We start from the raw sequence: 12,020 nt of genomic DNA on the forward strand, positions 1-12,020 counted from the left end.
CAGTATGGTACTGGCACAAAGACAGAAATATTGATCAATGGAACAAAATAGAAAGCCCAGAGATAAATCCACACATCTATGGACACCTTATCTTTGACAAAGGCGGCAAGAATATACAATGGAGAAAAGACAATCTCTTTAACAAGTGGTGCTGGGAAAACTGGTCAACCACTTGTAAAAGAATGAAACTAGAACACTTTCTAACACCATACACAAAAATAAACTCAAAATGGATTAAAGATCTAAACGTAAGACCAGAAAATATTAAACTCCTAGAGGAAAACATAGGCAAAACACTCTCTGACATAAACCACAGCAGGACCCTCTATGACCCACCTCCCAGAATATTGGAAATAAAAGCAAAAATAAACAAATGGAACATAATTAAAATTAAAAGCTTCTGCACAACAAAGGAAACTATAAGCAAGGTGAAAAGACAGCCTTCAGAATGGGAGAAAACAATAGCAAATGAAGCAATGGACAAATAATCTCAAAAATATGCAAGCAACTCTGGTAGCTCAATTCCAGAAAAATAAAAGACCCAATCAAAAACTGGGCCAAAGAACTAAACAGACATTTCTCCAAAGAAGAGATACAGATGGCTAACAAACACATGAAAAGATGTTCAACATCACTCATTATCAGAGAAATGCAAATCAAAACCACAATGAGGTACCATTTCAGGCCAGTCAGAATGTCTGTTATCCAAAAGTCTACAAGCAATAAATGCTGGAGACGCTGTGGAGAAAAGGGAACCCCCTTACACTGTTGGTGGGAATGCAAACTAGTACAGCCACTATGGAGAACAGTGTGGAGATTCCTTAAAAAACTGGAAATAGAACTGCCATACGACCCAGCAATCCCACTACTGGGCGTACACACCAAGGAAACCAGAATCGAAAGAGACATGTGTACCCCAATGTTCATCGCAGCACTGTTTATAATAGCCAGGACATGGAACCAACCTAGATGTCCATCAGCAGATGAATGGATAAGAAAGCTGTGGTACATATACACAATGGAATATTACTCAGCCATTAAAAAGAATATATTTGAATCAGTTCTAATGAGATGGATGAAACTGGAGCCTATTATACAGAATGAAGTGAGCCAGAAAGAAAAACATCAATATGGTATACTAACACATATATATGGAATTTAGAAAGAAGGTAACAATAACCCTGTATGTGAGACAGCACAAGAGACACAGATGTATTGAAAAGTCTTTTGGATTCTGTGGGAGAGAGCAAGGGCAGGATGATATGGGAGAATGGCACAGAAACATGTAAAATATCATATGTGAAACGAATTGCCAGTCCAGGTTTGATGCATGATACAGGATGCTCTGGGCTGGTGCACTGGGATGACCCAGAGGGATGGTACGGGGAGGGAGGTGGGAGGGGGGTTCAGGATGGGGAACACATGTACACTCATGGTGGATTCAAGTCAATGTATGGCAAAACCAATAGAATATTGTAAAGTAAAATAAATTAATTAATTTAAAAAGAAAAAAAATATTGACAAGGTAAAATAAAACTTAAGTGTAACTGAATTTATTAATTGTGAATAATAGCAACAGTAACAACAGATTTTAAACAGGGAAAGCAGCATGATCTGAAAATCAGGAAAAGAATGAAAATAGGTGAAAACACTGTAAATAGGTATAAAATTCAGTACAGAATCCTGAACAAAGTAATTATGAAAAAAATAAACAATAAAAGTAACAATTCATGCTTTAAAATTTTAATGGAAAACTACATTGGGTAAAGGGTAAAAATTATAGCTAGTGTCTGAAAAGGAATCAAACAGATTATTAGCTTTAAAAACTTGTTTCAGGAAAACAAGCTTTTCAGATAATATTCATATAATTTGTTACTATAGAAACATCTGTGCAAGAATCTAACTTTTGCAAAAATATGTCAAAATGCCTTATGTCAATATTTGAGGGAGCACATCATTTTCAGTGTAGTTTGATTCTGTTTCATGTGACTCAATGTGCTACTACTTCCTAACAATTCGATATTGTATATGGTAACTTAAGAGATATATCTGATATCAGATATCTTGGCATGTCCCTCCTGTGGCTGTGAACACATGGTCTATTCATAACATTTAGATAACTCTAAAAGTGTTGGGGCATTTGATTTTAAACAGTTTCTCCAGCTCCTAGCAGATAAAGCAGTGCCTCTCGGTCTGATGTAGTGTAAGTGAGAGAAGGGTCATGGTTTTGCTGGGAAAGTGCTGTACCTTGGGGGTGAATTTAGCTCTTGTTCCCTGTATGAACATTCATTAACTGCAAGCCCTCTGGTTCTTTTAATTGATTGGGCTCAGCTCACAATTAATGCCTCCTATTGAAGAGGGACTGTTGTTGTTACTATGAATGCATATTTTTCCTGTGTCAGGGCCAGTTTTTTTGTTAGTAGGTTCACAAAAGGCTGTTGACAGGCCTAATTCTCTCAGGTTATGATAACTAAATTTTGTTAAACAAATTTTATTATGATGGTTATAGTTGATTGTGTACTGTTTCTATTTAACTTCTTTCTCATGCTATCACTTCAGGGAAAATATATTCCTTTCTTATGCTTGCTATGAGTTTTAGCCATAGGGGACATACCAGAAATGTAAGACAGAGTCTTTCTTTCAGTTGGTTAATAGCACTAATAATTTACATGACTGAAAAAATAATGATGGCTCTGTACTAGTAAATGATATGGAAATCTTCACCTTTTTATTTCTTTTATTTGTGAACCACATAAAATAGAAAAAAAAATAACATGAGTGGTAGAAATGGGATGCACAGTGCATATTTTTTATGTACAAAATAAAGTGAAAGGACAAGTAATCCTGAAACTTGGAAACATACAATAAACCCAGTGAATTGAGATGCTCCTAGTAACCAAAACACATGTCTAGAATATCCATGGTCTACCTGAAATCTCTTTGCCAAATTAAGTCCTCCTGATCCATTACTTATCAGTTGACTTGGTTTTTCTTTGTAGATGCCTTCCCTGATCCCCTTAGATTGGATTTATTGAAATTATCAAGGGGTCCTATTGTATTGCTACCGTACCAATTACTCACTATGCATAAAACTCTCTGGTAGGCAGAATAATGCTGCCCCTAAGATGTTCAGTCCCTAATCGCCTAAACCTGTGAATATGTTACCTTCCATAGCATCTTGACAGATATGATTAAGGTTAAGAACTTTGAAATGAGGAGATTATCCTGGATTATCCAGATGGGTCCAGTGTAATCATATGTGTCCTTAATGAGGAAGAAGGCAGAAGAGTGGGTCTGAGAGCTGCCATGAGGACTCAACAGCTGTTGAGTTGGCTTTTGCAAATGGAGGAAGAAGACCATGAGCCAAGAAATGCAGTAGCCTCTAGAAGCTGAGAACAAATTTAGTCATCAATAAAATGGACCCTCAATCCTACAATTGCAAGAAAATGAATTCTAACAACTCAAATGAACAGGAAATGGATTATCCTGCAGATCCTCCAGAAAGAAACAGAGACTGCTAATTCAAGAGCACAAAATTCAGGCAAAACTGACTCAGATTTCTATGAATAATGACCTGATGGAATTTAGAATATATTTTATTGATTATATTCCATGAGCTAGTTTCTGGGGTAATAATATATTTTAGATTTATTCTCAATATCTTTATCAATATTAAGACATTCATGGATCTATGTGCTTTGATAAGCTTCCCTTGACTGCATCTTTATCTTGAACTGCATGTTTATCTTGAACTGGAAACCACAATGGAAGCAGATTAAGTATAGCTCATTTTAACTATAAAGGAATACAGATAGGGCTATAACTAGGTACACAATGTCAGTAGGTCAGATGAAATAGTCAAAGATTTGTCTGTATTAGTAAAAATATATTTAGATGGTTCACATTATTTCAGAAATTAAGGGATTTTAAAGTATCTTATTCCCCCAAAAAATCTGTTTTAGAATTCTCTACCTTCCAATCTAAAGAAAAGATCTTAAAATGATGTGGGAAAAGATAAATGAGTCTTTTGCCTTCTGTCTCAACTAAATGAATAATTTACTTTTACCTTTTAGAAAAGATTTAAATTCCCCGGCTTTGTCTTCATTGATTTTCTCTTCTAGTGAGGAATATGTGCTCCTTACATCACTCACGGCCAAAGAAATATTGTCAATCTTCTTCTGCAGAAGGGCTAGTTTCACTGCCTGGTAGTTCATCTGGTCAGTCATTTTTTGTGTCACTGCTGATATATAAGATGAGAAAATAGGAAACATTTAAAAATTCATATTTAAAACCACTCAAATCTCATGATAGATTGTGTGGTAATTCAGATAAACCATGTTTGTGCTTCATATTTGAAAATATAGATTATATACACTTGGCAAATGGCATCCTAAATTTTATGCTATTTAGGGGAAGAAATTTGTAAAAAGCCACTCAAATCATGAGAGAGAAAGAGATTCAGAATTTGGTTAGAATCACTTTATCAAACAATGATACTTTCCATAACTTTACATGTGATTTCAATAATTCAAGGAGGGTTTCATTGTATTTTGTGAAAATACTGAAGTTTGACCCCTTAACAAAAATTGAGTACAGTTTATAAGCTATATTCACCTGAATTCTTAAAGAGATTCCCTTAAATCAGATTCCTCAATTTGAGTGCCTTGTTTTGTATGACTAGATATATGCCAAACATAGATGTTTTTAGCAGTAACCAACTTTATGTTTCTAAGAGATGAAGCCTAAAAGGAATGGTGAAATATTTATTAGAAATATGAGAAAGTATGTGACATGCCAACTTTAGATCAACATGATATTCTTGTTGATTCTGGGCCACAGTTCTTTGCCCTAGTCTGTGATCAATACACCTTGGCAATGTCTTATCAAACAAGGGAAGAAAGGCTTCTCAGCTGCTTTAAAATGATCGAGTCCTTCCATCCATGCCAAAGTTCTTCCATAATTGTACTCTTTGGAGGACAATAATGTGATTTAAATTTGAAAACCTGTGAATTCCTTACAACCTAGTGTGACAGCATTTCTATTCCCTTCTGTGTCTGTACAGACAGCTCCAATAATTACACATGTTCCTTTCATGCTGGGAACCAGCAATTCATTCAGTTTCACCTAATACACAGCAGCAGTAGAAAAGGGTCAAGAGGTACGTTAATGTGTCATCATCAAACATTTGACAGGCAAGTGATGTATTGTTTGTAAGTCTTCATAAATAGAGTTGACAATGATTGGGTTAGGGACAATAGTAATTACAATCTGTGACCTGGGTCACCACAGTCTTGGGGCTGCTGCTCCAATGTTCCTCTGCCAACAGCCGCGTGACTTTCAGCCTGTTTGCTGTGTATCAGCTGCTTTTGTTCCTGGGCTAGATAGAAGCAAAAAGAGAAGAGAGAGAGAGTTAAGCACTGGGTTTACCTCATTTTTTTCCAGTCCTGAGCAGCAATGTGGCTAACATGCGTTTTCACATGTACTGAAGCATGATGGTCATGGTCCAATATGACTGCAGAGTGAGCGGCTCTGCCCCCATCCACACTGGTACCATATTATTGGTACTGGAAGTGCAAGATTCTAGTTCTCTTTGAAAAAAGTAAAATTATTCAGGTTTCCTTGTAACTTAAAATGGATGATAGTTTGGGGAAGCTGTGTAAACTTGGGGATATATACTGCTAGTATAATTGAGGGGACCTTAAACTCAGCTGTGTTAAAAGCTGTAGCAACTTTTTAAGTGGACTGTCTCAAAGATGGTCTGCTTAACAAAGCAATTTCCAACTGGTGGCCACTTGAAAGTAAGGGAGAGCTACAAGTGCTTTACTAAGAGAATATTTGCTTAATAGTGCCACTTAAATGGATTTTCCCCAGATTTTTAAGAAATACATAGGTTCAAAACAGAAACACTGTAAGTAAAAGCAAACCATTACAGGGCATGTCTAAAGGGTACCAAGCAGTAAAATCAGTGAAATTTCAGAAAAATAGAAATTCTTATAAAATAAATTTACTCTCTTAAAACATTGCTTCTTTTTTCCCACGAATCAAACAATATTTTAAATGGGAATATAATTTTTCACTGGGGAAAACAATTTAGAGGAAGATTTATTAAAAATATTGAACACATCAAGTAATATATGTCTGTAACTTTCAGACTTCTAATGAACAAATTTATTCATTGAGGTCTGAATGTCAGACACGAGAAAACAAGTGTTTGGTATCTGACTGTGTTTCTTCCCATGTGAAATTATGTACCAATGAAATTGCACTTCTGGCATATGTTAATTATTCTCCATAAGGATATGTCGCTGTGACAATAATACTAAATCATCTCTACTTCATAGAAAGTATATATATTTGGTGCTAATTTCACTTAGTCTCTATTGTTGGATTAAATTTTGCATTGCTTTCTTTAGGGCACTGAGCTAAATTAATGAATCTCCATTCATGTCCGGAGTTTTTGTTTTGATTTTCTTCTCTCCACTGATTAATAAATAGCCTGGCATAATTTTTAACTTATTTGGTGGAAGAAGACAATATGTAGCTTGGGGAAAAGTGTATGCATTTGGGAGCCATGGTAGGTGGTGAAGAGTATTAACTTTATGCTAGATCCTAGCAGTAAAATTATTATAGCCCCAATTCAAATTAATTTATAGAAATATGTGTTAAATAATTATATAATTTTAAAAATCAAGATACCTTCTTAGATGTAATAAAGCATTTTCTTGGCAGCTAAAATCTATCTACTTAAGAGTGTTACTAAAGAGTAAAGCATTGGTTTTCAAACCAGGGTCCCTGAATCAGCAGTATCAGCATCACCTAGGAGTTTTAAAAATACAACTTCTGGGCACCCCCCACAGACCTGCTAATTTAAGAAACCCTGGAGTGAGGCAAAAATCTGTGCTTTAACAAGCTCTCCAGTTGATTCCAGTGCACACTGAAGTTTGTGAATCACTGGAATTAAATCCATCTATCAAGATAAATCATTCTTACAAACTTTCCACCTCACTACCTTACCCGTTCCTCTTAGCCGTGCAAGAGTGTTCTGGATATAGCCTTGTATTTATAGCAAAAGGGAAAGGTGGGTTTAGCAAAATGAACAAATGGTCTTTTCATTTTTTTACTGCTAACCTTTCTGAGCCAGATCATAGGAGAACAAAAAGAGCTGGTGCATTGGAATGCACGCCACAACCTGGTAGGTAGAGCATTTTGTTGGGAAGCGATGTGTGATTACGGTGAAAACAAAGACCACATATTTTGTAGCATACAAACACAGCTGCTCTTCAAACTTATTTTTCTATTATTAACTTTTAAAGCATATTATGTTCTTGCTTTTCTTCTTTTTTCCTAACATTTCTTTAGACTAGTAGTTTTTTGTTATGGATGGAAATCAGAAGTGATTGTTAACTTTGAAACCAAGTGTCAACATTCTGTCCATCACCCTTGCCCCGTCTGAAGATTATGAATCGTAGCGCTGTTCTGGGGAATTGAGAATGTGTATATATAGTTCTTTAAACTCTGCAGGTGATTTAAAAGCATGACTGTGGTTAAGAACCATTAATTTAGAACAAATTTCAAAACTTTCTAATTCTAATAAATAAAGTCAATGTTATAAGGCAGAAAATACCAGATTTTTCTTTTTTCTTTTTTTTAAAGAAAACACCAGATGTTTTTAAGTTAAAAATTGCAATCCAGATTGCAATTGGATTAATCTTCAGAAATTTTTAAACAACCACTAGCTTTGTTGATAACAAGAGTACATGTTAAAGACTTGATTTAGTAAGTGAATTAAAACCTTTAGTCTCCTACCATTCCATAGACAAGCAGACCTTTATAAGGAGTAAGTGAAGTGAGGTGGATGTGGAGGGTGGTTTTCACAGTTCCCATTCCCTACTATAGATAATGCTATTCTCAGTGTTAGGACACACAATCCCCGAAGAGAGGTTCCTAAGTGTGTGCATGTGAAGTCTTTGAGCCACCTACCCAGCAATCAAATCTAGAGCCCACTGACAATTTCAGTATGTCTCAGAAATAAAAGGGCCTTTCCACTCAAAGCCTAGGCTATAGCACCTCACTGTTATCTGGTAACATCCCACAAAGCCCTAACTCCAAACCTGTATTCAGTCAGTATACACCAATGTGACCTAGCAATTATTAAAATATTGAAATACAGCCATACATACTGGAAAATATATTATGACAAAGTGTAATAACTCATAAGCACTTCTCTAGTGCCTCAGTGGTAAAGAATTTGCCTGCCAATGCAGGAGACATGGTTTTGATCCCTAGGTCAGGAAGATCCCCTGGAGAAGGAAATGGCAACCCGCTCCAGTATTCTTGCTTGGGAAATCCCATGGATAGAGAGCCTGGTAAGCTACAATCCATGGGGTTGCAAAAGAGTTGGATACAACTTAACAATAACTGATCAACTTAGTTTAAAAAAATTGCAATATTAAATTACTCCAAGTTAATTGTGTATGTGTGATAAAAGATATATCTTGTAGGATACATGATCAATGGAATTCCTTTTATAACGTCTGAACTGTTTTCACAACTAGTAATTTGTTGGGTCCGTTTTATGCACTACATAATAGTAATGGTAGTCGCTCAGTTGTGTCTGACTCTTTGGGACCCCACCAACTGTAGCCTGCCAGGCTCCTCTGTCCATGGGATTCTCCAGGCAAGAATGGAGTAGCCTGCCATTCTCTTCTCCAGAGGATCTTCCTGACCCAGGGGTCAAACCCAAGCCTTCTGCATTACAGGCAGATTCATTAGTTTAAGGAGATTCCTTAATCGATGTACTATATCGATTTTTTGACAGACATCAGTTTCTTATTTTGGAGAAGGAAATGGCAACCCACTCCAGATTTCTTCCCTGGAAAATCCCATGAACAGAGGAGCCTGGTGGGTTACAGTCCATGGGGTTGCAAAGAGTGGGATACAACTGAGCACTCACACACACAATTTCTTATTAGGTGTGATTTATGTAGTAGTTAGAATTTCTAAATTGTTTGGTGCTTACTTTAGTTTACTTTCTAGCACATACTAATTGTTCTCAATACATCAGCTCAGTTCAGTTCAGTTGCTCAGTCGTGTCTGACTCTTTGCGACTCCATGAATCGCAGGACATCAGGTCTCCCTGTCCATCACCAACTCCTAGAATTCACTCAAACTCATGCCCATCGAGTCGGTGATGCCATCCAGCCATCTCACCCTCTGTCGTCCCCTTCTCCTCCTGCCCCCAATCCCTCCCAGCATCAGAGTCTTTTCCAATGAGTCAACTCTTTGCACGAGGTGGCCAAAGTATTGGAGTTTCAGCTTTAGCATCAGTCCTTCCAATGAACATTCAGGATTGATCTCCTTTAGAATGGACCAGTTGGATCTCCTTGTAGTCCAAGGGACTCTCAAGAGTCTTCTCCAACACCACAGTTCAAAAGCATCAATTCTTCAGTGCTCAGCTTTCTTCACAGTCCAATTCTCACATCCATACATGACCACTGGAAAAACCATAGCCTTGACTAGATGGACCTTTGTTGGCAAAGTAATGTCTCTGCTTTTGAATATGATATCTAGGTTGGTCATAACTTTCCTTCCAAGGAGTAAGTGTCTTTTAATTTCATGGCATCAGTCACCATCTGCAGTGATTTTGGAGCCCCCAAAAATAAAATCTGACACTGTTTCCACTGTTTCCCCATCTATTTCCCATGAAGTGATGGGACCAGATGCCATGATCTTCATTTTCTGAATGTTGAGCTTTAAGCCAACTTTTTCACTCTCCTCTTTCACTTTAATCAAGAGGCTTTTTAGTTCCTCTTCACTTTCTGCCATAAGGGTGGTGTCATCTTCATATCTGAGAAATATTGATATTTCTCCCGGCAATCTTGATTCCAGCTTGTGCTTCTTTCAGCCCAGCGTATCTCATGATGTACTCTGCATATAAGTTAAATAAACAGGGTGACAATATACAGCCTTGACGTACTCCTTTTCCTATTTGGAATCAGTCTGTTGTTCCATGTCCAGTTCTAACTGTTGCTTCCTGACCTGCATATAGGTTTCTTAAGAGGCTGGTCAGGTGGTCTGGTGTTCCCATCTCTTTCAGAGTTTTCCACAGTACATAGATTTTACTAAATATTATTTACGAATTTATAATAAATTATTAAAAACACTGGAAAAAAGACAAAGGTTTAAATTTTCAAAGTATTTTAGATATCATGAGTGGGAATTTTTTGAACCTTAGAAAAAAATAGAAATGTTATCAATAATGAGCCAAGTCCTGGATTATCTAATGATACAGTGCAAATATCAGTCTGGAACATCTTTTGATATATAAGATATCAAAATCAAAAATAACAAATCAATATCAAAAATAAATTATATTTTAAAATATAATATGTATTTTTGAAATAAAATCCACTTGATTTTCAATACAAATTAGTGAACTGTTTTTTTTTTAGTCCCTATGTTGTGTCCAACTCTGTTGTTGACTCCATGGACTGTAGCCCATCAGGGTCCTTTGTCCATGGAATTTTCCAGGCAAGAATACTGGAGTGGGTTGCCATTCCCTTCTCCAGGGGATCTTCCTGACCCTGGGATCACATCCTCCTTTCCTGCATTGGCAGGTGTGTTCTTTACCACTCAACAACCACAGAAGTCCATCAGTTTTTACTTAATATATAAATGTAGACTTCAAATAACGATCTAAATTTGTATCATTAAAAATTACTAGACTTTTTTTGTCTTCAATGACATTTAATTTCTGTTAAAATTAATTTGTGATCAAGAGAAAAATATTAAAGAACTTTATGAAATTGCATGTGTGCTAAGTCACTTCAGTCGTGTCTGACTCTTTCAGACCCTATGGACTGTAGCCTGCCAGGCTCCTCTGTCCATGGATCCTCCAGGCAGGAATACTGGAGCGGGTTGCCACTTCCTTCTCCATGGGATCTTCCCAACCCAAGGATCAAACCCATATGTCTTATGTCTCCTTGGAAGGTGGGTTCTTTACCACTAGAACCCACCAATTAGTTTCCTGAAATAAGCTTTTGTAATGATAAAAATTTTCAAGTAAAGTAAAGCCTTTGAAATAAAAAACTTCAAAAACACTATCAAATATGTTAGTAAAATTCAATAAAATAAGAATTTTAGAAAAAATTAGAACTTTTAACATCATCATGAAATTCAGATCAGTTTTATGTTTAACATTTGGAAAACAAGGTTTTGTTTTTTTTTTTACAGAAAGGAAAAGGAGAATTGGTTTTCATAAATGATATTCTAAATCTTTTTTTAACTTTATAAGGAAAAAATTATTTCCCTTTTAAACTGAAAATAACATGAAAACTGATAAAAGATATTTTAGATATGAAAAATGTTTACAGATACTACTTAACACAAAAATTAATACAGGAGAAATTACATGAGAAAATACAGATTTTCTGATAACTTATGTGAAAATGAAATTTTTATGACAAAACTCAAAAGTATAATGTTTAAGCACCTTGATTTATGATGCCCTAAGTTTGATTAAATGTTTGCTGAGCTCTATGAATTGATTAAATAGGACATTCCTATAAGAATTTTTATGGTTTAGTTAATAATAAATGTATTGAATATTTAAAAATACACACAGAAATAATGAAAAAACATAATGCAATCACTGTTAACTCAGTGGTGTCTAGTAGATAATTCAGTCACGTGGCAATACCATTGATATTAAAAGAAATTATAAACTTACTGAGATTTCATGTCACTCATGGCTCTAAATCTGATGAAGAAGTCTTTAAAACAGACAGAGGCAGTTGCCTATATTAAATCATATCTCTGATGGGGAGATCATTTAGCTGGTGTCATCCATGCCAAAAAAAAAGAGCACATCAAAATTTATAGAAATTAATAAATTGCTTAGAATTTATTTGAATGATACAATGACTGATTTGTGTTATGATTTATATTATTTGGTATATAGTTTTATAATATAAATAACATATACACTGGAGTGGGTTGCCATTTCCTCCTCCAGGAGTACT

General features: G+C 35.7%; 1 protein-coding gene across 2 annotated transcripts in view; it reads right to left on the reverse strand.

Moving 5' to 3' along the window:
• Positions 1–12,020, reverse strand: part of MMRN1 (multimerin 1) — a 93,979-nt gene that overhangs the window by 29,865 nt on the left and 52,094 nt on the right. The window contains exons 5-6 of one of the 2 annotated variants that reach the window (XM_010860148.1): positions 5,276–5,377; positions 4,067–4,237 (exon numbers count right to left, since the gene is read on the reverse strand). In XM_010860148.1, coding sequence (XP_010858450.1) covers positions 4,067–4,237; positions 5,276–5,377 — 273 coding nt within the window. Of the gene's footprint in view, positions 1–4,066; positions 4,241–5,275; positions 5,378–12,020 lie in introns of both variants that reach the window. The other variant, XM_010860147.1, reaches the window with a different exon arrangement.

This window comes from Bison bison, unplaced genomic scaffold, assembly GCF_000754665.1.
Source record: "Bison bison bison isolate TAMUID 2011002044 unplaced genomic scaffold, Bison_UMD1.0 scf7180017864464, whole genome shotgun sequence".
Taxonomy (NCBI): domain Eukaryota; kingdom Metazoa; phylum Chordata; class Mammalia; order Artiodactyla; family Bovidae; genus Bison; species Bison bison.